This window comes from Bactrocera dorsalis, chromosome 3 (genome assembly GCF_023373825.1).
Source record: "Bactrocera dorsalis isolate Fly_Bdor chromosome 3, ASM2337382v1, whole genome shotgun sequence".
Lineage (NCBI taxonomy): Eukaryota > Metazoa > Arthropoda > Insecta > Diptera > Tephritidae > Bactrocera > Bactrocera dorsalis.
This window is the reverse complement of record NC_064305.1, coordinates 86670915-86697994: the sequence shown is the minus strand read 5'-3', so window position 1 is coordinate 86697994 and position 27080 is coordinate 86670915. Positions and strand designations below refer to the sequence as shown.

General features: G+C 36.0%; 7 protein-coding genes across 9 annotated transcripts in view; 3 read left to right on the top strand and 4 right to left on the bottom strand.

The window, feature by feature from the left end:
• Positions 1-1246, bottom strand: part of LOC105229671 (2-hydroxyacylsphingosine 1-beta-galactosyltransferase) — a 36560-nt gene extending 35314 nt beyond the window's left edge. Inside the window, exons 1-2 of the mRNA XM_049452067.1 lie at positions 915-1246; positions 230-542 (exon numbers count right to left, since the gene is read on the bottom strand). The gene's annotated coding sequence lies outside the window, so the exon portion shown is untranslated. The remainder of the gene's footprint in view (positions 1-229; positions 543-914) is intronic.
• A 485-nt stretch (positions 1247-1731) lies between these two features.
• On the bottom strand, positions 1732-3420 carry LOC105229670 (craniofacial development protein 1). Its single transcript, XM_011210096.4, has 3 exons — positions 3262-3420; positions 2302-3200; positions 1732-2236 (listed from the first exon to the last, which is right to left on the bottom strand). Exons 1-3 carry the CDS (start codon positions 3274-3276, stop codon positions 2146-2148), a joined length of 1005 nt encoding a protein of 334 aa, XP_011208398.1. The 5' UTR covers positions 3277-3420; the 3' UTR covers positions 1732-2145.
• A 307-nt stretch (positions 3421-3727) lies between these two features.
• On the top strand, positions 3728-5483 carry LOC105229669 (crossover junction endonuclease EME1). Its single transcript, XM_011210094.4, has one exon. The coding sequence runs from the start codon at positions 3836-3838 to the stop codon at positions 4760-4762; it is 927 nt and encodes a 308-aa protein (XP_011208396.2). The 5' UTR covers positions 3728-3835; the 3' UTR covers positions 4763-5483.
• An 850-nt stretch (positions 5484-6333) lies between these two features.
• Positions 6334-8450, bottom strand: LOC109579787 (transmembrane protein 170B). Of its 2 annotated transcripts, XM_049453905.1 has the most exons (3): positions 8218-8450; positions 7976-8120; positions 6334-7649 (listed from the first exon to the last, which is right to left on the bottom strand). In XM_049453905.1, exon 3 carries the CDS (start codon positions 7057-7059, stop codon positions 6667-6669), a length of 393 nt encoding a protein of 130 aa, XP_049309862.1. In that variant the 5' UTR covers positions 7060-7649; positions 7976-8120; positions 8218-8450; the 3' UTR covers positions 6334-6666. The 2 variants fall into 2 exon arrangements, with proteins under 2 accessions (XP_049309862.1, XP_049309861.1); XM_049453904.1 differs by having other exon boundaries at positions 7976-8450.
• A 286-nt stretch (positions 8451-8736) lies between these two features.
• On the top strand, positions 8737-9237 carry LOC105229667 (H/ACA ribonucleoprotein complex subunit 3). The gene is made up of 2 exons (XM_011210089.4): positions 8737-8898; positions 8963-9237. Exons 1-2 carry the CDS (start codon positions 8845-8847, stop codon positions 9101-9103), a joined length of 195 nt encoding a protein of 64 aa, XP_011208391.1. The 5' UTR covers positions 8737-8844; the 3' UTR covers positions 9104-9237.
• Positions 9166-10155, bottom strand: LOC105229668 (transmembrane protein 223). Its single transcript, XM_011210093.4, has 2 exons — positions 9609-10155; positions 9166-9552 (listed from the first exon to the last, which is right to left on the bottom strand). Exons 1-2 carry the CDS (start codon positions 10051-10053, stop codon positions 9257-9259), a joined length of 741 nt encoding a protein of 246 aa, XP_011208395.2. The 5' UTR covers positions 10054-10155; the 3' UTR covers positions 9166-9256.
• Positions 10156-10473: 318 nt separating this feature from the next.
• On the top strand, positions 10474-26846 carry LOC105229666 (activating transcription factor 7-interacting protein 1). Of its 2 annotated transcripts, none has more exons than XM_011210085.4 (4): positions 10474-10719; positions 21198-21387; positions 22226-25190; positions 25285-26846. In XM_011210085.4, the coding sequence occupies exons 2-4, from the start codon at positions 21249-21251 to the stop codon at positions 26147-26149; spliced, it is 3969 nt and encodes a 1322-aa protein (XP_011208387.2). In that variant the 5' UTR covers positions 10474-10719; positions 21198-21248; the 3' UTR covers positions 26150-26846. The 2 variants fall into 2 exon arrangements, with proteins under 2 accessions (XP_011208387.2, XP_019847136.2); XM_019991577.3 differs by lacking the exon at positions 10474-10719 and adding an exon at positions 13564-14120.
• The last annotated feature ends 234 nt before the right edge of the window (positions 26847-27080 follow it).

The window sequence follows — 27080 nt, the reverse complement described above, 5'->3', positions numbered from 1 at the left end:
TTGATCTAATATTTTTTATATATATTTTATTTATTTATATATACATTATTTTATTTATTTCTTTTTAATTTCATAATCCACTTCTCTCAGTTTTTTATTTTTGTTTATTTATTTTTATATTTTATTTTTATTTTATAAGACCACTATTTATATTTTTATTTAATTTAATTTAATTTTCCCTGCATTTCTTAATTTTCATTGAATTAATTAATTTGTTTTTGCAACTTACATTTCCTCCTACTTCTCAGGGTTTTCCTTAACTTATTTGTCTATTTTTTTTGTATTTTTCCTTCGCACCCGTTCCGCGTCGAACAAGTTTCTTCCTTTCTATTCGGTCGCGTGCTCTGAGCTGGTCTGTCGTGCAGCCGCTGTTGTCGGAAGTTAACGTCCTGTTTTTCCTTAAATAGCAGTTATGTATGCACCATGCGCAGCAATCAGCGCGATTCGCTTGCAACACAGCGCGACCAGAAGTTGCAACACAGCTTCACTTTTCGTTGAAGGCTTTCAAAACGGTCACTGACTACTTTATACATTTGTTTTAGCTTTATTTTGGCTCAAATATATGATTTCATGCTTTTTTGGCGCTTCATATACATATATAAGTGTGTGTGTGCGAATATTTATGCATGCATGTACAGATCAAGGCGTTTATTTTTTTGATTGCGACAACACACTTTCACCACTGGCGTTGCACAATTAAAATTTTAAAACATGCGAAATTATTATTTGGAAATTTTGCAACAAATTAAAAAAATTTAAAAAAATTCACAAAACTATAACGGTAATTTGAAATCGGAATTTTATTTCATATTTTTTAATTAAAATATATGTATGTATGTGTTAAACGCTTGCAGATCCATGCAACTGCTTGTTGTTGTTGTTAATTTTTTTCTTAGTTTCCGCAAGTTTCTTACAATTTCTTTGCTCTGTTTGCTTGCTTTTTAACATGTAGCGAGTAGCGCCACCGAAGAAAGGGAAACCCAACGGAACTGTTGTCACTTTTTCACGCTTCACTTGTTATCAACAGCAAACGCTTTGTAGCGAGCAAAAACGCCAAATAATATAACAGTAATTTGTTATCGCAGCAAACAACAGCGAATCATTATTATTGAAAGAAGCGATTGAAGACTTCTTTTCGCTCGGTTTTTTTTCTCACAAAATCCTGCTTACGCTCGCGCAACACAACAACGGGCCGTCCGTGGTAAAACGTCGTAAACGCGCCAACAGTGAAAACTAACTGAACGCGCATTGATAAAGTCGACAAGGTTTTGGCCAAGTAACAGTAATAGCCAGTGCTGATCGGCAAAGCTCACTTTGGCCGCCGCGAGCCCAACTTACAACTCGTAATCAGTCACTTGAAGTCGAGCGAAGGCATGGAGCGCTGAATTTTTCGCTATAAACAAATACATACACACATATTGCAACGCCAAGCTGTTTTAAGCGCTTCTTTACATGAATTACTGGCTGTTTCAGAGCGGCGTCGCAGCAACAATATTAAGTCGCTCTTCGCTTAAGAGTGCGAAATTAAAGAGCTCAACTTCGTCGCTTTTTGAAATTGAAAATAGTTTTCCAACTCCGATTTTAAAGTTGACATGAAAGACTTAAGCAGCAAACTTGAGCTCGTCGCTACGATCGCCCTCACGGATTGTAGAGGATATTTATTATACAAAAACATTTAATATACATAAATACAATTTCCGAGAATATTAAGTAAAAGAAAATGCTTACGACTCTCGCTAAATGTCACTTTATTTAATAATCCCACATACATTAATAGTATTTTTTGATATTAATTGTCCTATCAATACATATAGCTATTCTTGTTAGTTACCGTTATATAGACAAACCAATTACATCAGAATATTGCTGCTGGTATATACTAATAAACGTTCACTTCTGGTTTTTGTAATTTCTTACGCATGGTATATTTATTGTTTTCATATTATATATATTTATTATATATAGAATACAATAGGCGGTTATCAAGTGGTCAATTTGAACATAAGCAAATATGTTTTATGATTATAAATGTAGCTTTATAGTTTACCAGTTACTTATGTATTTAAATAATTACATAACTAGATCAGAATGTGTCACATAAATTTTTAATATTAATTATAATAAATTATAAAACTATGGTAGGACTTAGTTGTTGCGCCGTGATTGACGCAGATTTTTCTCAATTTCAAACTGTCGTAAATCGGTGCGTTGTAGGAAATCCTGGCGCTCCAAGTAGCTGAAAGTGCATATTATAAGTAATTATAAATGATATTTCATTCAAAAAAAATCAAAAACACATACCCATCTTTGCCTTTGTTAAATGTTTGCAACTCTTCTTCAATACCTTCATTCTGTTTGAAGCTCTTCCAGTCTAATTGCGACTTCTCTAGTACTGATATTTTCTTCTTCTTACCGATCTGGTTGAGTATGGAGCCTAAACCGCCAGCGCTGCTGCCACCTGCCATTGGTCTTTTTAAGCCTACTGGCAAACCGGCTCTCAATGCAGACGTGCCTGCTACAGGGCGTTTCACAGTGTCTTTGTTTTCTTTAACGCTGTCAGCGTTAACAACTTTTTCTACACACACTTCTTCTCCCGCAAAATCTAGAATTTCGGTCACAGTAACCTTATCAGGTTTTTTGGTTTCGGCTTGCTTTTCGTTAGAGGTAGATTTTTCGTCACTTTTAACTACGGGCTTTTTTTGACTATTAAGTCCATTAGTCACACTGGCCGTTGATGCACCATTTACGGTTGCTTGTTTTTTAGTTGTTGTTTTTGATTCGGCATTTTTCGGTTTCACATCGCTAAGGAAATCTGCCCAGAGTGCATCAGATCTAGATTTATCCTCTTCCTCCGATTCCAAAGTATCCTTTTCTTTACCACTATGTAGTCGCTTTGCAGCATCTGTTTGTCGCGTGTTACGCTTGCGCTCTGAGTCGGCAGTTGTCGTACACTCATCATCCGTATCACTCGAATGTGCCTCGTCTTGGGCACGTGCACGTTTCCGACTTTTCACCTTTTTCAATTGTTTCTTTGCGCTTTCGGAATTTTTACGAGTTGATTTTTTTATTGTATTTTTGGAGTTACTGCCCTCTTCATCACTACAACTAGAAATTTCACTAGAAGCCTCTTCTGAAACTTCAATGCCGGCTTCTTTTTCCGGACAGAAATCACTGTCACTTTCATCACTGTCATGTAATTCCTAAGAGCAATCACGTATTTAATTAAATATATTCTCAAAATCACAAAACTTAAATACTTACTACTTCGGGGTCCATTTTGCGAGTTCCTGCTTGCAATATAGTTTATAAAATAATTTCAATTAATACTCCACGACAGTTGCTGCAAATTTAAGTTTATATGTACATATGTGTCTCTCGAAAAATCACTTTTTCATTTCTATTCCGCTTTTAACTTCTCTTCGGTTGTCAGCGCAGCATTGTGAGCAATTACCAGCTGATGTCTAAAGTGAGAGTTGCCACAGTTTGAGTAAATTTAATTAAATAATTTTAATGTGATATGTGCGGAACGAAAAATTATAGTTTTCATAGACTCAGTAGCAATACGCTTTAGGCCAAAAAAAAGCTGAAAATTAAAGAAATTTTGTACGTGTCAAGGTTTACTTACTTATTTTACAGTTGTATCAAAGATTATTTAATAAAAAATTATATGACAATCACAACTTTTGGCAAGCGATATTATTTGTTCACCACAGATGTCGCTGAGCGTCACATTTAGCTGTCAATTCAGTGAAAACCAATGTTTTTTAAATAATTACGAAGGCGGCAATGTTTTGAAAAACAAAGATATATTGCATTCAAACAACAATCAAAAGAAATGGACACGAAAGCCGATAAATTACAGAAAAAGGCAATTCGAGATCAGCAAAAGCGTATCAAACCTGGCGAATGCCAGAAATATGTACGCATGGTCTTGGACAGCAGTATATTAAATTCGAGTATTCCGGGACTTGGTTGTGAATTAAAATTAGAAATCGAACAACTACAAATAAAATATGCAGTACGCGATTTACCGTCTAAATTTTGTATCATTTGGGAACGTCAATCGGGTCAACGGGAATTGCTGCCAAATGAATGTTTAGATTCGCCGCTGAGCGCAAAGTGGGAATCGGAAAATCAAGTTATGCAATTTTTTTCTAAACAAGATCTGAAGAACACAACAGCAGCTGAAATAGCGAAGAATATGGAAAATAATTTTCCAGATATGCAACCCACTGTAGCCTTATTAGCAGATCGAAATAAGAATGCGGAATTAAACACTACAAATTCTGTGCTCATAGATTTACAAGTCTTACATCAAGTAGCCACAATACAAGTAGCACCAGTGTCTAGAGAAGTTGCTGCTACCTTACGTCGTTTCACAAAAGCCATAGCGGAAGCACCATTCAAGCAACAGAAAGCCGAGACTTTGGGCACATTTAAAAAATTCCTAGCCAACGATAAGAAACAGTGTGTACGTGTGGTGGGTACAAACGGTTTAGGGCGCCTTTGGCAACAACATTTAAATCGTTTGCCTTTAGTAACCCTGGAGGTAGCTGAGACTATAATCGCACAATATCCATGCCCCAAAAAACTTTTGGACGCATATAAACGGGATGCAGATGAGGAGAAAAAGATAATGGCCGATTTGAAGATCAATCGCGGTGGCCCACAGCCATTGCAGTCGGATAGGCGTATTGGACAGGTATTGAGCGGAAAGTTACATATGCTGTATAACAGCAGAGATCCCAATGCAATTATTTAATCATAAAATTTCAAACTTTTACGAAAAGTGTAATATTTGCATGCACGAGCGCTAGGAATTAGAAAATATATAATTAATTTAGCAATTATAGAAAATTTTACTTCGATTAAGTTATACATTAGAACAATGGATTACATAATATTTTTTACCACTTGTTTATTGTTTATTCCTTAACGTTATATATTATTATACATAAATTAGGCTTTTTCAATATATGTTTATGTGTTTAATTAGTCATTTGTTCATCAATTTTATATGGTCTAATGTGAGGCCTAGCACTAAATATTTATAAGTATAATTATTAAATATAATATCGTAAATTAGAATATTATTTGGTTAATTATGCACAATTGCTAATAGTATTTGTTATTCAGTTATAATTAAAAATCACATATTTTCATATTCCGTAATTTTGTTATACAATATTCACTAATTTTTTCTATCATTTTTGTAGTTATGTATATATTTGCTTAAGTAATTTGACAAATTGTACATTCAAAACGCTGTGGACACGACGGTTCGCCAACAAAATTTTATTATTAAGATTTTTTCTTTACTTTTGTCCCTAAGCGTTTGCCCGCATTAATTAAATCATCCGAATTATAAATGTTTTTAATTGTTATTATTTTTGTCAATTACGAAATTTTATAAAGAATAAAATAACTGTTCTATGGAGTTTACGTACACATATTTCGATATTAATTGAGTTTTAAAATCTTAGCGAATATTGTGATTGTTCTTACTTTTTTTTGGACATGCCATTTCTTTTCTATTTGGCAAATGTGAATCGATATTATTTAAAAAATCATACATACATACACAGGAAAAGTACGCGACATACGAACGTATTTGTAATAGGAATAAATTTAAAGATAATTACTAAATATAATGAAATAATTTCCAACTGATTTTTAAAAATCAAATTAAGAATTTCATGAACACGTATTTAATAAGGAAAGTCATCACTCTTTCTAAAATCACGAATATGTGAAAATGTTTTAGTTCGCCGATTTGTTTAAGTTACTGAAACCTGACCAAATAAAAACGTATTGTGAGATAATTTCAACTTGATATGTGAGCCAACCGTTTGACTTGAAATGTAATTAACAGTTATGTAAATGCAAACATTAAGCTATGTTCCAATATTTTTGTCATAAGTGAAGTTTTATATGTTTTACTTTTTTTCTAGCATTTTAAGAAAATATTTATATAACACTAATTGGCCGAAAATTTGTACAAATTTTTAGACAGTTAAAATTAAGTTCGTTGGCATGTAGCATGGCATGGGTTTCACTCCGGTAGTTTTTAGTATTTGATTATAATTTAAAAAGCCCAATTATATATGCACGTTATATTTTAGTATGAGTAGTGAGTAATTAATTTAGTTCTAATTTTTACAATGTTTGCATGTGCTCATGAATCACCATATTTCGCTTACTGACTAATGATGCATGTAAAGTGTTCTTCCTTTTAATGAATGAATGCTTTGACAAATACTTGTATTTATAATTTATTTAATTTATTTGTTTGTAGGTGTATATAATTTCGATAAATAGTCAATAAAGCAAATATTAAACTAAAGCAGATGTTATGTATATTTGGATATGAAGAGAATAATGAATAACTAAAACATATTTTTGTTAGAAAACTTATTACATAAACACATGTAGAATATAAATTATCATTATATGAACATTTATGGACTGGTAATCTTGTAACTATAAATATACATTATTATTTTAATATTTTTTACAATCGTAATAATTATTATTTTTTACTTAAACTCTATGCGATTATCACTAAGACTTTACGTGTGTGTCTGTATGTGTATTTGGAACTGTCCGTCTGTCAGTTATTCACTCACTTTGCCATACATCCCCCCGTTTTAAGCGTCCGCCACATTTCTATAGTGTAGCCAAAATTCGTGTAAAACCTAAGCACGCTGACACTATCGTTTGGCCTACACCCCACACCATTGCATATATTGGCGACATTGGCAGACTGGAGGCTCGATGCACGAATGCTATCACTGCGCTACTTACTATGCCACTCATGGCAGGCGATAAAAATCCCATTACTAGAATTAGTATAGAAAAGAAGCGTCCGAATTTATGTTTGCGTAGGGTCACAAAAGCAACCAAAGCCGCGCATGTGTGTATGAAAATGGAGGAGAAGAGCGCCCAAAGAAATATGTGATACCACATTTCACGAAATGTATTGAGGCCATTTAGTGAGCGTAAACCCATAACATCGGCAATGGTGTCCAACTCATCGGTGTCATCAGCGTCGGACAACATTACAAGTTGAATGGTAGACGTGTTGACGGTGGTGGCGAGGTTATAGGTGTAAATGAACGTAAGAGGCGTGTACTTATAGGTAAAGTTGAACGGTGGCTACTGATCGATGTTGTTTATATTTATAAAGTACTTGATTAACTTCAATATAGTATATTAACGTTGAAATACGGCGTCGTTAATTAATTTGTTATAGTTGTATCTTTTTTTTGGTTGTATTTGTCGATTTTGTTTTTTATATTACTTTACTCGATTTGAATCGTACTTATGTGTAATAGACGAAAATATCACAAACTTATTTGCTGATGTACCACTTTGGCGGGAGTACAAGTATGGATGTAGCTGTTTGATAAAGTCGCTCTGCGGTGCCGCTTTTAACTAGTGCAAATCTCGCCATCACTGGTATATTCATATAATGATTCCATCGCTACACTGTCGATAGGCTTTAATTCACTTGGTTGCCAACATTTTCATGTAAACCCTTTTGCGTTCACTTATAGGTCGTAATTTCGATGTTAGCAAACGTGCTGATATATTAAAGATGTCATGGAAGGCTTTAGCATGGCGGAATATTTTTAATCGCATTATTGAACCTAAAAAATTTAATTAAGGAAATTTAATTATCGATATTAACAAATATTATTAAACTTAGACAACAAACAAAATACCATACAATTATATACGTACATACATGACATGAACAAAATGAATACATTAGTAATACATTTTTAAGAGATAAGATGCATTTCCTATTCTTTGAGTAATACGTATACTTTCCGCTTTTTTGTTCACAAATCATTAACTTTGATCTTTAGACAACTAGAGTACATGTATGTACGAGGTATCGAATTGTTTCATTCAATGTTATTTTTTATTAAAATGTTCACTAAAACTTTACAGTGCAATTATTTTTATTTACCTTTTAATCAGCCCCACAATCAATGTCTTCGACAGCTGCTTTCCCACATACAATTAGTTTGCGTCCTACAATTATGTATGTGAATCTCCACGTTATTGCCAGAGAAAAACATCTTTAACCGATTTGATTTGATTTCTAAACATTGCTAGTGGTTATAATTTAAATGCACATTTTTAATTCAGTTTTCCACAAATACTAATCGATTTGCAAATAGCAAACCATTACTCCCTACTTCCACTCACTTTGTTGTACACCGCCCGTTTTGTTCAGATTTGCTTCAAAACCATCCTAATTTCTTTAACACTATTTAGGTATGCAAATACTTGTCAGTCACTATTGTAGAAAATTTGTTGTAGTACCTTATTTTTTCGAAAATCGCGACCAAATTTAATTTTCTGTGCAAGTTATTATTTTTCTGGTAGAAATCGCTTCGTCCATAACAAAGAAAATTATTGTGCATCTTCTTCTTCTCGTTTAAGGAGGCTACCAGAGTAGCGATTTTGTGAAGATAAAACATTTTCTTAAACCATTTATTTGCATAAAACTCAAACTTATTAAAGTAACATAGATATTAAATAAAAATATGTATTTAAATAAGTTATAATATTTTACTATCTACTTTACTATTGATCTACTGAGATCGTTTTATGAAAAGAACTTATTTAAGCAAGGTGGTAACATACTTTTTATCAACAGCTGTTCCTATTACTATTCACAATTGACTACTTTTCATTTTGACGTTTAAGAAAGATAATAAAACAAACTTGTTTGACATTCTTTAATTGACATTCGGTTTTTTTAGAAGCAACGCAAAACACGTGTAATCAATAACTTTATTTCAATTGTTTTGTTAAAAACTATAAGCCAAAATGTATCTGATGTACACTTTAAACGAAAAAGGAGAGCGTGTTTACACGTTGAAGGTAAATTTAATTTTCTTCGGTTTAAATTGAATATAATAATAATGATATAAATTTTTCTCTTTAGAAACGCACTGAAGATGGACATCCAACAATCTCTGCTCACCCAGCACGTTTCTCGCCGGAAGATAAATACTCACGCCATCGTTTGACCATCAAAAAACGTTTCGGTTTGCTGATCACACAACAACCTGAACCAGTCTACTAATTTTGATACCTATATGATGCCTGTACCTTGATAAGTTCGTTTTTAAGTAAATAGGATACAAATATGAATAACATATTTTATTAACTAAGGCTTAAATATGAGTAAATAAACACTTTATATTAACTAAAAAATAACAGTACCAGTCAATTTATTTCAATCAACCTTACGTTTCAAACCTGCTGTAAAATCAAATAGTTGAGGATTTCGGAACTCTCCACGCATATCAAGCACGTAATATAGTGCACGATTTTTCACTTTGATAGGCAATTGATTGCGTGCTGTCTCACGAGATTCCTGTGCAGAAATACATTTCAATGGCACGGTCATTATGCGGTTTCTATTAAATGGACCATAGGTAACAAACGCAACATCTTTTCCACCTTTACGAAGTATAAGATAACGCACCGAACGCAAAGTGAACAACCAAGTGGCACACAGAATACCATAGCCTACAAACAAATATAGTTAGTTTACATTAAAATAGCAATGCAATTCGCTATACAACCTATTAAGAAAGAGATTGTTGTGATGCCATTTCTGTATTTGTTTTCGCCTAAGTTTATTTTTTGATACCAGGCTAACTCTTCGCCAGGTATTTCCTGCACGGGCGCATCTTTAAGGGTTGTGAATGCAAAATGCGACAGGTAAGTCCAAAATACAAATTGACACAATCCAAAGATGTTCAAGACATTGTAATATTTTGGGTTCTCATATTTGAAAAGTACCACATCCTTCGAAACATTAGTGTTCACATTAAAAGCGGGCGAAGATTGATTACGCGCCGGTGTTCTCACAAGAATTGTAGGTTTATTTAACAATGATAGTGCTTTATGAGTAACCGGCTGATTTAGGTTTTGCGCAAGAAATGGTGTACGATGTAGCAAACGACAGGTGCTTGTACGAAAAATATTAGCAGTTGAATTTACGGTGATATGTAATAAAATACTCATTTTGCAAATTAGATCTTGCTGTGCACTATGTAATTACGATAACCTCAACATTTTGTCTATTTTCTTAGTAGTAAATTCTTCAAGCAACAGCTGTTTGGCGGTTTGTTTTGATACAGTGCCAGAGTTGCTGCTCAACAGAATGACTGTAGTGCTATTTTTTGCAGTTTGAATATATGCATTTTTTAAACGTTTTTATGAATGGTTTGTGGTTTGCAATATGGGTTTTAATTGAATTTTTGTTTTGTGAGTCAAAAAAGTCTTGAATGCTTTGATTCGCTAAAATATACGCTTAAAATTATTATAAATATTAGGACACTGTTGTTATAGTTACGTTTTGACTTTCTTGTGGATTTACAACCATGCAAGGTGTTCGGTACATTCGCCTGACAGCTGTCACTTGCCTGCCTGTGCTATTAAACAAACTCAGAATTATTGTTGTTTGTGAATGCTAATCTAAAGGTGTGTGATTGCGGACGATCGAATGTCAGTTGAGGAAAATTAAATTCGATTGAAAAATAAACAATTATTGCAAAAAAACCCACTAATAGTGAAATAACACAGTAAATAAATTATATCTAATTCTTGTGAAATTCTATTGCAAAAACATAACTAAAGTGAGATTGTTATGAATTTTTGGTACATTGGATACAGAATTTTCCCTTCAGAGTGAGTTTGTTTCTAATTTACATTGCTACTATTATCCTGCGTTATTATATTGTTTGCTATAGTATTTTCGATTTACTAACTAATTATAGCTTCCCGCCTTTAATTTCATTAATTTTTAATTGCAAATTATATTCTCTACATATACAATAGAGTTGCCAAAAATTAACACTTGTATTTTTATTAACAACATCAATGAACATTTCTTATTGAGTATTATTTATAGATTTTAAAATAATTTTAATTAGTATTGTTATTTTAAAATATTGCTTATTATCTAACCCCACAGGATGTATTTATATGATTTATGTGTTATCAATGATCGCATATCCGGTCTCTGATCTCTTAATAGCTGAATGAATGCGCTGTTCTTTGCAAACAAGCTTTTTATTTTCTAGACGTATTACTTCTTAAAATGTTAAGTTTGGATTAAAATCTCAAATTGAACAAAATTTGTTATTATCAATCTAATAAAATTGCTTACATTGTGCTACCAAAATGGCATGCCAAATTGCTTGGCAACCCTAATTGGAATGAGGTACATGGCTTGAGGTAAGAATCGCCCGAGAAAAATATATGCTGAAATTCGTTATCGTCATTTATTAAGTAGCTTGAGCTAACCGATTCTATGGATAAATGTAATATTTATGCATATAAGAAAACCTGAATTGGTTCGAGAAATCCAAAGCAAATATGGCACACATTAAAAATGTAATAGGGAGATGAAGCGATCAATAAAAATAAGATCCGAAATTTTGACCATTGGCACTATCAACACATTTGAAAATAGATATGTACATAGAAAGCAATCAGGATAAAATCATAACGACGTAATTTACCACGATTACGGGAAACATAACCTCAAAATTTTCTACAATCGATATTATAGAGGCAGAAAAATAGAAGCAGAGCGAGAAAATGCGAACAAGCTCTATATACATATGTACAGGCACACATACATACATCTATGCAAATAATGCTATACCAGCAGATATCGAAGAGCACTCCGCGATACATACATACATAAATATAGCAAAGAGAAATAAAACCGTTGGCGAAAGATAATGCCGTGCTTAAATCTGAACCGATTTCGATACTACCGTAAGAATTACGGTTATAAGTATTAAGGTTAAGACGGCACTAAGATCGTGTCGAATGGGTCAATTTTGGAAAATTCCAGTTTGAACATGAAATAAATTTCTGATTTTAAATAAAACCAATAAATAAGCATTGATACATACATATGTGCATATACTAACCGATATGTGCGTTAAATTAAACAAACTAAATTTACGCTTAATAATTTTCGACCGAATCCAATATGGCTGCCTTTGGCGTTCGTGTCGCGACATCGTACATTTTGCTTACATGTGGCGTAACTTTGTATTACGTACTATCAAGAGAAGCCAAGCGACGTATTGGGACAGACAGACATACATTTGCACATTATAAATTTACTTCGTGTTTGTAAAACTTTGATGTAAAATGTCAGGGGTTTTAGTCCAAGACTAGAATATCTTAATTTTCGACCCTATTGCCGTATTGATGTACTTAACTGTATAGTCTTCTTTTATTATACTTAGGGAATACAATAATTGGTATACATACATATGTACATATACATAGCATTGTATACTTACTTAGAGCAAATATTGCGGGGCGGGACAGTGTATAGGCATACATATATATACATATCTAGTACCTTTAATGATATTTACACAAATTGCATGATACAAATTTTGATATGTTTTTGGAGTATGTATTCGCATACATCTTTTCAAGACGTGTTTATGTCTATATTTACAAACTGACATGAATTGCCTCTGGTATCCGAAAATTCGGACAATGCTCATACCGAAATTAGAAGATGAACTCAAACATTAAATATCTACACATTAAATAAATATATGCATATTTATAGTGATTTTAATATTATTTTTATTTTGTCGCCAACCCAACATTCGGCTGCTCTTATATGCTTGCTTTATTCGCGTTCGGTTTTTTCCATACATTTTCGCTAAACGGGGAAACGACGAGTCGTTAACCAAAAAAGCGACTCTGTCATATTGTTATTTGTTGGTTAAACTACTGTGATTTTTATTATTAGCTCAAATGCAACTAACTGTTTTACATGTTATATATTTCATATATCGGTTATGCATATCGGGCTATTTCTTTTTATAATCCGTTGGATATAATTCCCTCTGAAAAATGTCTATATGCGTGCCTACACCTCTGTACATACATATATATTTATATATACTTTTCTCATATCATTCCATCGCATTCATACACATTGTTGTCACCGATTATTCAGCGCTGTTTTGAGCAGGCAAGAGCTGGTGCTCTTTCTGCTTTTATACGAGTATACCAATGCTTTTCGGATTCTGTCTATGGTTGTTTGTGTATATACGCTGCAATCTACCATACCCGTGATTATTGCTTTGGACTTTGCCTGTTTTCCGTTTTTGGTTTATAACTCGGTAATTTAGTTCGACCAAATTTCGTATTTTAACCGACTAACTGAATTACTACCGAAAAGTTACTACTTCCGATGTATGCAAATGTCCTTACAAAAATTTATAATATTAATATTATTTTTTATGAAATTCAATATGCTCTCTGTTTTGTTGAAAGATTTTTCTAAAATTATCACCCGAAATTCTGGTTCATATGCGTTTTAATAACATTTAATTAACCCACAAAATACTCGCCGCACACTTTCGCTTACTTGCCTTTCAATAAGAACGTACTACATACGCTTCAATCTGCCAGCTCGTCAGCGTTTCTTACGTGTCCCTGAGGTGCTTTGCTCTTCGGCTGCGTACCTGAATTTCTAGCATTCAAACTAGAAGATTTTGGAAAATGTTGCCTTTCTGAAAGTATGAACAAAGATATTTCACTATTTGACCCGTCGGTCTTGGTGATTTGCACGCTTTTCGCCATCTTCGTGCATAACCACACTGTAGCCAGGCAGCTGTTTGCGCGCTTATCTGCTTGCTGCTGTCTACTTATCTTTAGCATCTTACTGTGGTATTCCCATTGTTACACTCGAAATAATTTTCCACCTATTATCCTGGATCAAATTTTCTATCACTCCACGATTTTTTATAAAAATCTTTAATATAAAATTTAATAGTGATGTCACCTACTTCTCAAATTCTCTTAATTACTCTCCGCATGTGAGTTCAGTGCTCTCTTGCGCTCTGGTATGCCTTCAGGTTTTTCGTCTGTTGGTTTGTAACCAACACAACTGTACATACGGGCAGATTTCTTAATATTTCTACAATTGTGCAAAAGGTGCGCTCTAGTGAGGAAGATTTCAAAATTTACGTAAAAATATAGAGCATTTAAGAAATTTCGTCGAGCGAAAATGGTGTGAATGGGGTCTGAGTTGGATATTGGTGAGTTATCTTTAGTTATAGTACTTACGTGTGCGTGTGCAGGTCTTCACGGTATACATACACAATCGGGTTGGTATTATGCATATACACATATACATACATACATATATAGGTATAAGCAGATATATTGTACTCAAACTTGTGAAAAAAAAATTGTCGAGGTGGCAACATCTTTTAACTTTTTTTAATATTTCTATCAATTTTTTTTTTAAACTTATGCAAAGAAAGTATACATATTTATCGAAGTTTTTCATAATTTTATTTTTTTTCCTTATAATTTTTTTGAAACTAAGTGCCACTAATTCATATTGTAAGAAATTAAAATTGACAAAAACTAACCATTTTATAACCGTTCAAATAGTAAATTACCTAAAATTGTTTAATTAAATAATTTTCCCTATTTTAGTTCATAAAAAATATGTATGTAACGCATCTTTGTATGTGCCTCATTTAGTGCTTTGTTTTGCTCTCTTCATTTGCTTGAGCAGACAATTAAATGCCGCTCTCTTTGCACGCTCTTGTGCGCTCTTTTATATGCACATGCACACACACGAATATGCACAGACGGTAACGCACATCTGCCGTGCCCACTGGCGCTGGTCAATCACGCCGTCAGTTATCGGTCGTAAAGCTATAGTGCCAATGCCGTCAATATCTTCCTTGTTTTAATTTCTTTTTGAGATACAAATTTTATTTTTTGAAGTAGAAAATAATAACAACAACAGTAAAAAGCACAACTTCGCTATACGTAAGTCGCTCCTATAAGTCGATTCATTCATTAACTCGCACGTTGGGTTTGCGTCGCTTCTTCGCGCTATTCCCCTTAAAGCTATTGTCGTTTGTTGTTTTTGTTTGCGCTCCAGCCAACAGGTTTTGCGGCAGAATTCTTACGCAACGAAGCTGGTGATTTTTAAAGTGTCACCCGTATGGAAGTTTCTTTTTCGGTTATTTTCTCTAAAATGTTTGATTTAAGAAATTTAGCATTGTTTGGTCCGACTATTTATAAGCACATCCATCTTGGTTCGTTGTGGAACCCAATACAAGCCCACACATCCATACACACATACAGTTATATTATAATGCAGAGACAGTTTTCGCTATACACACGTGATATACGCAATTTTATGATTTGGGTTGGCCTCAGCTGCCTACCAGATACCCAAAACGCGTATAAAGTATTGCTAACCTTGCCAGAGATACCACAATTTTGTGTATCTACATATTGGCGCATAGTGGTGAGTTTGTTTGTGTGTTACGCTCTCACTAATGTTGTTCGTCCGTCCTCACCATTTCCGAGATATTTATTCAATTTAGTATTAATATCCGTACACTCCGCACCCATGTAAGGGGTATATGAATTAAATTTTTTTATAGCGTATAGGTTTCAAACTTAAGATTAGGAACATCCTTATCAACTATCAAGAAGCGTAGGTACTTTTTTATCTAACTTTTCTTTACACAAATGATGATATGATGATATATCTATATTACATATTTGCAAATTGCACCCTGGCCACACCTATTTTGTTGTTCCTATCTGTATATATAATATATGCACATGTGCGACTACAGTCGTGCATTATTAATTGGCAGCGTTGTTGCTATATTAATTATAGAAATGCCTGTGTGTGAACTTTCTTGGTTTGTTGAAATTTTGTATGCGAAATAATCGACTTCTTAGAATGTAAATATGCGTGAGAATGTTGATTAGTATTTATCACATTCTTATCAAGGTCATTAAAGGATAAGAGAACGCTAAGCTAGCTCAGAATATCGGTTATAATAGAGAGAGAAAGAGAGAGAGAGATAGAGAAAAAACATCCAAGGTTTTTCGACTAAAATATCTTTAAATAAGTAGACATAATTCGACTGATATTTGGAATTATGAGTAGTTCATTCAAAATCCTGTGTCAAAAATCGGACGTAATACTATATAGAGCTGAATATAGTGATTTTGGACAATAATAAAGGTGAATGTGGCCAATTTTTATAGTCTCCTTCATAAAATACAGACATTTGATAGTCCTAATCCCGAGCTCGTTCATGGTTTTGCCGGTTAATAAGGGAAGAAAATATAGTTTCCTTTAGATTTTTTTCATATTCTGAAGACTATATTCAGTTTTCTATGAATTTTATAACATCTAGAGGGATCGCGGCGACTATGGGTCATATATGTAGCTGTCAGACGAACTGATCGCTCAAAATCAAACTCTTGAATGGGACATCTTTTCATTTCACAAGATATCTTCATGAAATTTGGCACGGTTTCTTCTCTAACTCGATCTTACACGATCAAGAACTTACTTACTCAATATTTATTTCAATTGTTAGCCAAAATAAGACTACATTCTCCCACTGCTGGATTTCAATAGATACTTCTAGGTGAGTATATCCTCTAGACGAGAATGGCATAATAGGGGAGGAAGATACCATCTCAGTCTATACCGACGGTTCCAAAATGAACTGCGGAGTAGGTACGGGAGTATATTCCGATGATCTCGACATTTCTCTCTCTATCCGTCTACCGAACTCGGCTAGCATCTTCCAAGCGAAAGTACTGGGCATAAAGAAGGCTTGCAAAGCTCTATTGAATAACTACGAGCGGATACATAAAGCAGCAATATACACGGTTAGCCAGGCGGTTCTTCTGGCCCTGTCATCGCCCACGACTAATTCCAGCATAGTCCTTAAATGCAAGAAAGCACTGAGCTCACTAGAAGCACATTTTCGACAACGAAAAAGCAGGTGATTTGGCAAAGGCAAGAGCTTTCCTAAACGAATCCGAGGTAGAGCTAATACCAAGCCCGCTAGGATCGATCAGGAGAGAGCTCAATAAACAATTTCAACAAATTGCAAATAACAGAGGGAGAAATATAAGAAAATGCAATATAACAGAGCATTGGCCATTTGGAGAACATGCGAACATCCAAAATGGGTATGCCCTACTACAGCATCGGCCGAGTAAATGAGTAGGGAATAAGGAAACAATTTTCCACTATCTCTGTAATTGTCCAGTCCTATCGCAGAACCGACACAGAACACTGTACAAAAGTATATCGGACATTAGTAAGAAGAATAACATAATGTATTAAACGAAGTAAAACACAGAAGGAAACGTCGGAGACCCCATAAAATATACGTATGTATATCTAAATGATCAGCATGACGAGCTGAGTCGATTTAGCCATGTCCATCTGTCTGTCTGTCGGTATATACTCGAACTAGTGCTTCAGGTCTTAAGATATCTAACTGAAATTTTGCATCCGTTCTTTTCTCCCATACAAACCGATCGATTGGTGCTTGCATGAAAAACCTTTTCATTTTATGAGATATCTTCGCGAAATTTGGCAAGATTGATAGTCTAAGGCAATAATACAATCTTCGAAGAAATTCTGCAGATCGGACCAATATAGCATATACCTGAACAATCGGGTATTATAGCTTCGGTGCAACCGAAGTTTTCGTTTCTTGTTTTAATAATCTTCAATATAGAATATAGTACTCCGTTCATACTACAGTACAATGCGTTGCTATATTTCTGCACACCACTGTTTTTGGGTGGCAGTGCGGAATGAGTGTCTACACTACCTTATGTTGCTGTTATTTCGTACGCAACTATTCAAATACATTGTATTGAAATACACACGAACACACGGCTTTGCCGCTAATGCAGAGATCCTTTGTTAGCTTACTTGTGCTCTTCGGTTTTGTTAGTGTTTCGCTAGCAGCGCTCTCTAAGCTGCAATGCTGGTGTACGTTTGAGATACATAACTGTAAAAACTTCTTTGATGAATAAGAACTGGAATCTTGCCTTGAGCTTACATTTAGAGGAATTTTTGAACTTTTCTTCAAAGGTATTTATGGATAAATATGCAGTTATGTATAAAATACATGTTTATACATATGTAAAGGCAAGTTAATACCAATATTCGTTAATTTATATGTACATATGTATATTTATACAAAATTTAAAGTGGCAACTATTTTTAGTTTGATTTTTTTTTTTTTTTGAAAAAATGTTATATACATACATACGTATTTTAAAATAATGTAGTACAATTTTTCATCATAAATCTTGAATCGATTTTACAAAATCGTCGACCGTATACACATCTACTATTTCCAACCGATTCGTGTGCATACAATGTTTATACTTTCACCCCCTCTACCTTGGATCCACATGCCGACGAACCATCTATTTATATAAGTATGTGTTCGTTTTTCATACGAACGAGTTGCTTCGGCTCTGGCTGTCTTACATATTTCGACTGGCTCTCCGGGTGCTCGTGCGTTGGCTTTGCTTGTTTGACAACTTTGTCGCTTTCGGTCTGTGCAAAAATTTTCTACGCTACATGGTTTTCCATAAATTAACATTAAATATATAAAACAATGTTTTTTTATGAAAATGACAGCATTTTATTTATTTGGTAGCAGTTCCTAAGCGCAAATAGTCTGGAAGTAACTGCAAAGCAAAATAATAAAATATTTTTATTTTGGAAAAATAGTAATATTTTGTCTAATTTTAATTATTTGTATTCCGTTTGACATATGTATTTTTTGGTTTTTAACTTGACTTTTGATTCTTCATTTAAAATGTCGCCGTAAATCACTATCTCGCTCACACAACTCCAGCTGCGCTAAGTTCGTTTTCGTTCGTGGATTGCTGAATGTTTGTTAACTACACACTATGTTTGTGTGTGTATGTATGTGCGGCGGTCTGTTAATACCTGCAACTGTAAAGTTACTATACCGACCATAAATTCTTGAACTATTCCATAATTTGTAAGCGGTTTTTCTTGATTTCTCAAGTCCGAGCGTTTGAAAGGCGCATATGCTTATTGAAAGCTCGCTTGCTTATCTGCTTCATCATCTTGAAGAATCTGCCAGTACTTACCTCTGCGACTTATGGACCCCGTTTTAAAACTGTAGCATCTTATGCTTGCTGGAAGTGCCGAAAAATCGGTTAAAAAGTTTGAATTGTCGCCTAAAGTTAGCGTCCACATGCTGCGGAGACTTGGTGTAGATCGTATCTGTGTGTATACTTGCTTGTTGGTGTGTTTATTATGTGAGTGTGTTTGTTGTAGTTGCAGCAAATGCATTTGTGCAACATAACTCTTCAGCTTAGCCGCAAATTTTGTGTCGCTGTTGCTGAGGCGCCACCGGTATAGCCAATAACTGTTGTTTTGGCGCTGGGTGTCGGGGCGCATTCACTTCTATGTGTTTGTACTGTGAGCTTTAACTAAATCAGCCGGGTTTTTATGTATCTAAATAGAGTTTTTAAATCTTTTTTTCAGCTATATTTGTGAAAAACCGTTACCACTCAAACAAATTGAACTTTTTTCTACTTTTTTGTATTTTTTTAGGTTATAATTTTTTTACGCTGCTTTTGCTTTCATTTATGCTTTATTTTTTCGTTTTCAATATTTTAAAAAATATTGGTTTGAGTTTTTTTAATTAAATGTGACGTTCATTAAATCCTATTTTCTTTCTGCTGATTTAAGTAGAAAGCTTGTGGCTAGTCGAAAAAGCTTTATTTTAGTGGTGCTTTGTTGTTAAACAGCTTTCGCGTTGCTGTAGCTGTCATCAGCCGAACTATATTAATTGTGTAATATCGCGAATTTCTCAGACATGAAGTCAATTTTTGCATAATTTTCCTGCACGTATGTATGCATCTAACTATATTTAAATATGTATGTATGTATGTATCTATATTTATATGTATGTATTATATGTTTATATGTAATTATACATATTGCCTCCAATATTAGAGTAGTGTTTCGTCTGCGAGTTATCTGTGCTTACATCCTAAGTCCACCATTTCATTGCCAAACCACTCGTTTCGTCGCGACTAAACGCAGTTGGGATCCACATACGTTCCACATGTTACGCCGTTACTATGTTGCTTAGTTTGCGACACTTCTGCATAACTTTGTGCATAACTCATAAAATATGCCGCTATAACATATATTCATCTATACATAAATAAATAAATATTGCTGCCACCTAACCTATAAACCATCGGTTAATCACGTAGTACTTCCAGATCCCTAGTACAGCGTTTCGCTCGTTTTATTTTATTAGTCCACTTCTCGACCTATTTTACATTGATCCGAGAAGCAAAAAAAAGCAAAAACTACCTGGTGCTAATCGGCATACGAGAAATCGTACGAGCTATCTATCTATCGTGTTCAAGCAAAGACGACAGTTCGTTCAAAATTTTATGCTCGCTACATTTTCAGTTCTTTGTATCACGTGAAATTGTCCGGTTGTGTTTTCGTTTCACTCGTGTCTAGCAGTTGCAAGTTGCGCCTGGGCGTTTGTTGTTGTGTGTTCTTGTATGCCTGTGTGCATGAGAGTGTACGTGAAACACAGCATTAGCAGACAACAGTTTTACGGACTTGAAGCGCAAGTTGTATTCTGAAATATAAGTCGGCAAAAAATCAAATTTTCGAAATCTATATTTTTGTATGTAAGAATGTTTATAATTTATTTATTTTTTTTTAGTTTCTTTAAATAGTTTGTTGTTTGTTTTAATATTGGCCACTCATTTTGTTTACATGCTCTCTGCTGCTCTCTCTCTCCCTCGATAACGCTCTTTTTTGGCGTTTACTCTTTTGCGCTCTTTTTTTCTGCAGTGTTTGTCGACTTTTCGCGTGTTTCATATAATCACCGCTGATTCTATACTTTTGGTCTATGCCGCGTTGTTGTCTTCTATCTGATTTTTATGATTTACCGTCGTTTTGTTTTTGCAATTTTTATTGCACATTTTCTTTTTCGTTCTTTTCTCGTCGTATTCCTTAATTATGGCATGTGGCTTTCACTGTCGGGTTACTGAAGTCACTAAGTCGTAATTTCAACCTAGGCTTAACTCGATAAACCACTTTTTTGTACATTATTCTACCTTTGCTTTGATATTTATTTGTCGCTCAGCGTGTTTAGCTGTGTTAATTAGCAGAAATTACTCATAAAATTAAAATTCTTTGTTGTAAATTACTCGAACCTTCTTTAAACCTATGCATATTCTTATGTCTTCTCCCCCACAAATTATTTAATGTAATTTTATTTTTTTGCTTTCAGACAACTTTAATGCATAACGCAGAGTAAATACTTACACCCACAAGCCACAAAATGATGGAAGTTAAGCAGAGCGCACCGACCGACTTTAATAAGCTTGCAACAGCGAGTAGTAATGGCAAGCCCGATGACTTGGATGTCATGTCAGAATTGGAGACAACAAAACTGAAAAGTGATTTATTGAATACAAACGGTAAATAGAGCGTTGTAATTGCGTTTTAATTGATGGTGCTTTGAGTAAATTGTTGCACAAAATACCTCTTTGGGGTGGGCTTAATTGCGACTTCTTTAGAAGAAGTGCCAAAGAGATAGGAAAACAAAAAAAAACCGTGCCCACGACAGTCGGGTATAAGTAGCCGGAACGTACCCGGATTTTTATGCGTTCAATGGACTCCGCACCTCGAAATTACTTCAAGACTGTTTTCTGACGCTACAACAACAAAAGAAACAAAAAAAAAATTTCGATTGAATCGAAGTTTTAATATCCTTTAGGGGTGCATTTTTTATAGCATAAAAAGATACAAATTATTTGATTATAGAGTTCGATCGATTATTTTGTATGTCGGCCCAGGAAACATGCTGTTTCGTCGCGATCGGACCAAAGGGAGAAGGGTGTCAGATGAGTAGGGTTAGTAAGGCATGCAGAGAGGTGACAAGTGTCATGTGGGTACTCATTGCGCGCTGGGCAAATATTTGACACCTTCGATACCTTGCCAAATAAAAAAGTTTTCTCTACAATGACTTGAGTTTGAGTGGTCAGTTTGTATGACAGTTATGATCTTTAGAGGTCTGATTCGCGGTGCTGACAAATGAGTAGCTTCTTGGAAAGAAAAGGAAGTGTGCAAATTTTCAACTAATATCTCAAAAATTTACGGACTAGTTCGAGTATATGCAGACGGTCGGATATATTTTTATAGGGTCTCCGATCTTTCTTTCCGTCTCATAATAGTTTTCATACGTGCTCAACTCCAAGCTCCATCTCAAATAAATATTTACAGTTATGCATCTTTTTAACACCCCAATCTTTTTAGATCTGCAAAAAAATGGTTTAATCGGTGACGGGTCAAACGGTTTCGTCGATGCCGGCGATGGTCTGGATCTCGATGAACTAATTGATTTAAATGAGGCTGTCAATCCTGAATTGGAAGAGGCGTTGCTGCGCGAAGACGATGATGATGATAGTGGTGCAAATGTAGTTGATAAATTGCTGGCCGAGGTGGTGCCGAAAGCGGCCGCCGTAATTGATGAAAAAAAGGCTGACAAGGTCGAGGATAGTACAACGCCTGCAACAGCTTGTCTGGATAATACAGGCGATGATCTGGATAAGTTAATATCGAAAATTAATGATCTCGAAGATTGCATTGAGACATCGTCCTCGGACAAGGCTGAGGCAGTGAGTAAAAGTGCGGTCACAGCTGAGAAAGCGGAAGCAGAAGTAGCTGCAGAAACGTCAAAGCAAGTATCAGTGGAGAAGGAAGATGCGGTGAAGGTTGGAAATGCCGAAGAAGGTAGTACGCCGGGTAAGAGCGTTGAAAAGCCCGAAGGTGATGATAAGGAGAATGTCAAAACATCAAACTCAAATGATGAGAGCATTGAGGTTATCGAAGGAGAGGAAAATAAAGAAGTGAATGCAAATAGTGATAAAGATAGCATAAATGAAGAGGGTGATAAAATCGAGGAAGCGAAAAATGAAAAACAAAAAAATAATGCAGAAGACCCGTTAGAAAAGGAGCAAACTGAGAGCGACAGCACAAAGAAAGACTGTAAACAAGTTCTTGATGAGATTATAGAAAAAAGTGTCGGCATTACAGCAAAAGACTCAGCCGAAAAATCAAACCAGGAAGTTAAAGAAGTCGCCGAAACGGAAGCTAAAGAATTACAGAAAACATCAGCGGAAAACACAAACATTGAAGATAAAGAGTCCATAAAAGCCGATGGCACTAATGCCGAGGCGGACCCAATTGCTATCGAGGTGGAAAGCATTAACGCTAAAAGCAAAGCGGGAGAGGCGGACGACTCCGATGACGACGTTATTTTCTTTGAGGGCAAGGCGGAAGCAAAGGAAACGAAGGAAAGCAATGTTGATACAAACAAAAAAGCTGACGGTCAAGCTGTCCAATCCATGGTGGTCGACGACGATGATGATGTTGTACTATTGCTTGATGATGATGATGAAACGTCGTTGACAGGGGCAAAAAGCACAGACACCACAGAAAAGCCAATAGCGTCTGAAACTGATAAAAATGAGAGTGCAACAGCTGAAACAAAATCTAAGTTAACTAAAGACAGTGGTAAGACTACAATTGAACAAAAAACGGAAAATAGCGAAAGTGTGGCTGATAAAACAGCGCTGCAGTCAGACAACTCCGACAATGCCTGTGACAAGTTTGAAAGTGAAAAATCAGCGCCGACGCCACAAAGGGACGATGAAACAAAATCCAAATCTTCGGAAGCTGTCGATGAGACAAACAGTAATTGTAGTAGTAGCAGCAATTTGTTACAAGAAACACAAACCATAGACAAGGTCGGTACAGCTGGTAGCACTGGGGACGATGATGGCGATGCCGCGGATGAGCCGGAGAATGAAGAAGACGCCGACGATGCCGAGAGCAGCGGCGCCATTGAATTAGTGGAGGATGATAGTCGTACCGCTGGTGAAGAGAAGGCAACCGAGCCACCGAACAAACGCTCACGCTTGAGTCTTGAGACTGATGAGAGCTTAAAAGCCGATGAAGAGTCGCGTAGCAGCAATAAATCCACCGATTCTGCACCTAAACTTGATCCGTTTGAGGTAATCAAGATTGGGGAGGACAGTAATGACGGTGAGAACAGTGAAAAGTCGTTGGGCGTGCCAACAACTGTTGCAACAAAGCGAACGCACGACGAGTTAGAACAGAAAAGCACAGACGAATCAACATCCGAAGCGACGGAGGAAGTGGCAAATAAAAAGACTAAAATAGACGAGACTGTTACGATTGAGGAAGCTATAAAAACAGAAACAATGAATGTGACCAAAAGCGGTGTGGCCACAGATGAAAAGCTTGCAACAGAAAGCAAAGTGGCGAAAACGGATTTGGCGGATGAAAAAATCGATTTCGGCAAAGTATTGCCTCAACTTCGTGCCATAGCTTCAGACATTCCAATTCCCCTCTACCCAGCACCCAAGCTCTCCAACGGCGATGCACCCAGATTAAGTTTGGACTTCTTCAAACGGTTTCGCAAGAACTTCGACAAACTCACCAAAACCGATTTGGAAGAGTTGGTGCTGCAGAAAGTTGTCGAAGCCATCGTGCACAAAAGTGAGTTCGCCGAAATGCGCGAAACTATCGACAAGCAAGAGAAACAAATCACAGCGCATCGAGCAAAAATCGCCGAAATCTCAAAACAGTTTCGTGATTTGGAAATGGTGCACAATCGTGTGCTAAAAGATATCGAAACAAAGAATTCACAATTCATAATGCCCGTCAAAATTACACGTGCGGTAGGTCTACAAGTGTACGTACCGAACAAGCGCGGCACAGACGTTGTTCCACCCAGTACTCAAACCCACGTGTCCACATCGCCACAACGTGGTCAAATGCCACCACCGTCTTCGCCGCCGCGCCAACCGAGTATCGCGCCTGAAACGCGCTCGACGCTGACCACTGCTGCGGTGGCAGCCTCTATGAATGCGCGACGCGGTTGCGTACAAAAGGTAACACCACAGCGCCCCGTGGATAACGGTACGTCGCCAACACCACGCCCACCCTCATATCGCATAAATCCTGGAGTTTTGCAAACGGCCTTGACACAAGGTTCCCAAACTACAGCTCCTGCGGCGGCGGCGGCGGCGTCGTCGTCACAACAAGCCGCCGGCTTGCCGCGTGTCTTGAACAAGGGTGTGGCGTCGGGTCAGCAACGGCTGGTGCGCTTCCCTACCAATGAGCAAGTGCGTGCACAACACTTACAACAACAACAACAACAATACGCCGCGCGCCAGATGGCGCAAAATAACATGTAAGTATAGTTTTAATGAGTTTTCCCCTCACATTTGCCAACTATTACTTATTCTGAGAAAAAATACTAAAAACTTTATTTTATAATTCTACAGACGCAAGTTGGCTCCAAAGACTAATGCTGTTGGTCCCTTACCCACACAGCAGACACAGTTCCGACGTCCGGTCGAAGCGACGGCTGCCCCGCCTAACGCGTCCGTAGATCACTACATGAACCAATTGAACCAAGCCTCACCCGCAGTGGGCAGTGTGACAATAGCAGCGGCCAAACCGAAGGAGAAAGCTGTCATTGATCTAACCGACGAGGATGAGGTTGCCAGCGCTGCAGCGACAACGACCCCTATGCAACGGGGCGTCAACACCAACACACAGATCTTGAATAATAATGCGCGCGCAGTGCCACCGCTTACGCGCATGCCACATAATTCACAGGTAGCAGTGCGTTCGACAGCGGTGAATGTGCGTCAGCCACCGGCGGCAAAACCGAACAACAGTGCATTGATGTCGAATATAAGCACGCCGCCCGGCACCAGCATTACGCGTGTACACATAACGCCAGCGAATATGCCAGCAGCGGCACCGGTACGCAAATACAATCACCCTGCGCCACTGCCAAACACACCGCCGCAACCCTACAATCCGAACTGGAAGCTGCCACCGCCACGCCCTACCATACGCATTAGCAATCTGGAGAATGGCATTGTTATTTCGTGGACCATGGAGGATTCCATGGAGCGTTTTGCCGAGTGCGTCACCTATCAAATTTATGCCTACCAAGAGACATCGGGCCCGCCGGCGGTTGATTCATGGCGCCACGTGGGCGATGTGAAAGCGATGTTACTGCCCATGGCCGTCACGCTAACACAGTTCCAAGAGGGTCAACGTTACTACTTTGCGGTGCGTGCGGTGGATGAGCACAAGCGTCTGGGACCCTTTAGCTTACCCAAAACATGGACTTAAGCATGTGGCTAGGAGTTTTAAATTTTTAGACACGTTAGTTAAGCATAGGGAAATAGAGAGAATCGCTGTTTCATATTCGCATGAGTTTTAATTTTTATTATTTCATTTTATTATTTTATTTTTTTAGATATATTTTCCAGTTTAGTTAAGTGTTTTAATTATAGGCCTCACAACCTCATATTTATTGTTAATGAAAGCAGAATTAACCGTTTTGTGCGAGTATGTAATATAAAAAAATATAATTGTTAGCTATAGCTGATAAGTTTCTTTTGAACTAAAAACAAGAACAAAAACAAAACACAAACTAACCTATACAACAACATCATCACAGTCATGCGTTAAGAGAATTGCGTTATATAAGTTATCGATTATTTTTCACCCCCTATGATAATGTTTCGGCGAATTTCAAACCCCCAATAAATAGAATATATATGTATGGTATGTAGTCTAGTACTAACGAATTACTCGTAATTCTAAAATTAGGTCTCAATTAAAATAAATATTAATTAAAATTGAAATATTGGCATATTTGAGTATATTAATTGCAGCATATGTTTAACATAAGTATTTTTAATCGATATTAATATAAATATTATACCTAATGACATAGTTACATAGTTCAGCAGAAAAAGCAAGATATTGAAATTACACTCAAAATAACACAAAAACAAGCGAATAAATTTATTTAATTAATGTATGAATGGATTTCATTTTTAATTGCATATTTTTGGAATGTACTCGTACTATTATGAGAAAAAAATAGTAAGACTTTGTTCATAATTTTAAAAAGTTATTCTTCAAATTTATATCGTCCCCTTCAAATTAATCCCCCTTGATTCCAATACACTTGTGCCAACATTTTTCCCAATCCTTGAAACAGTTGTTAAAGGAAATTTCCGGAATAACCTTCAATTCGCTTAGTGATTCACGT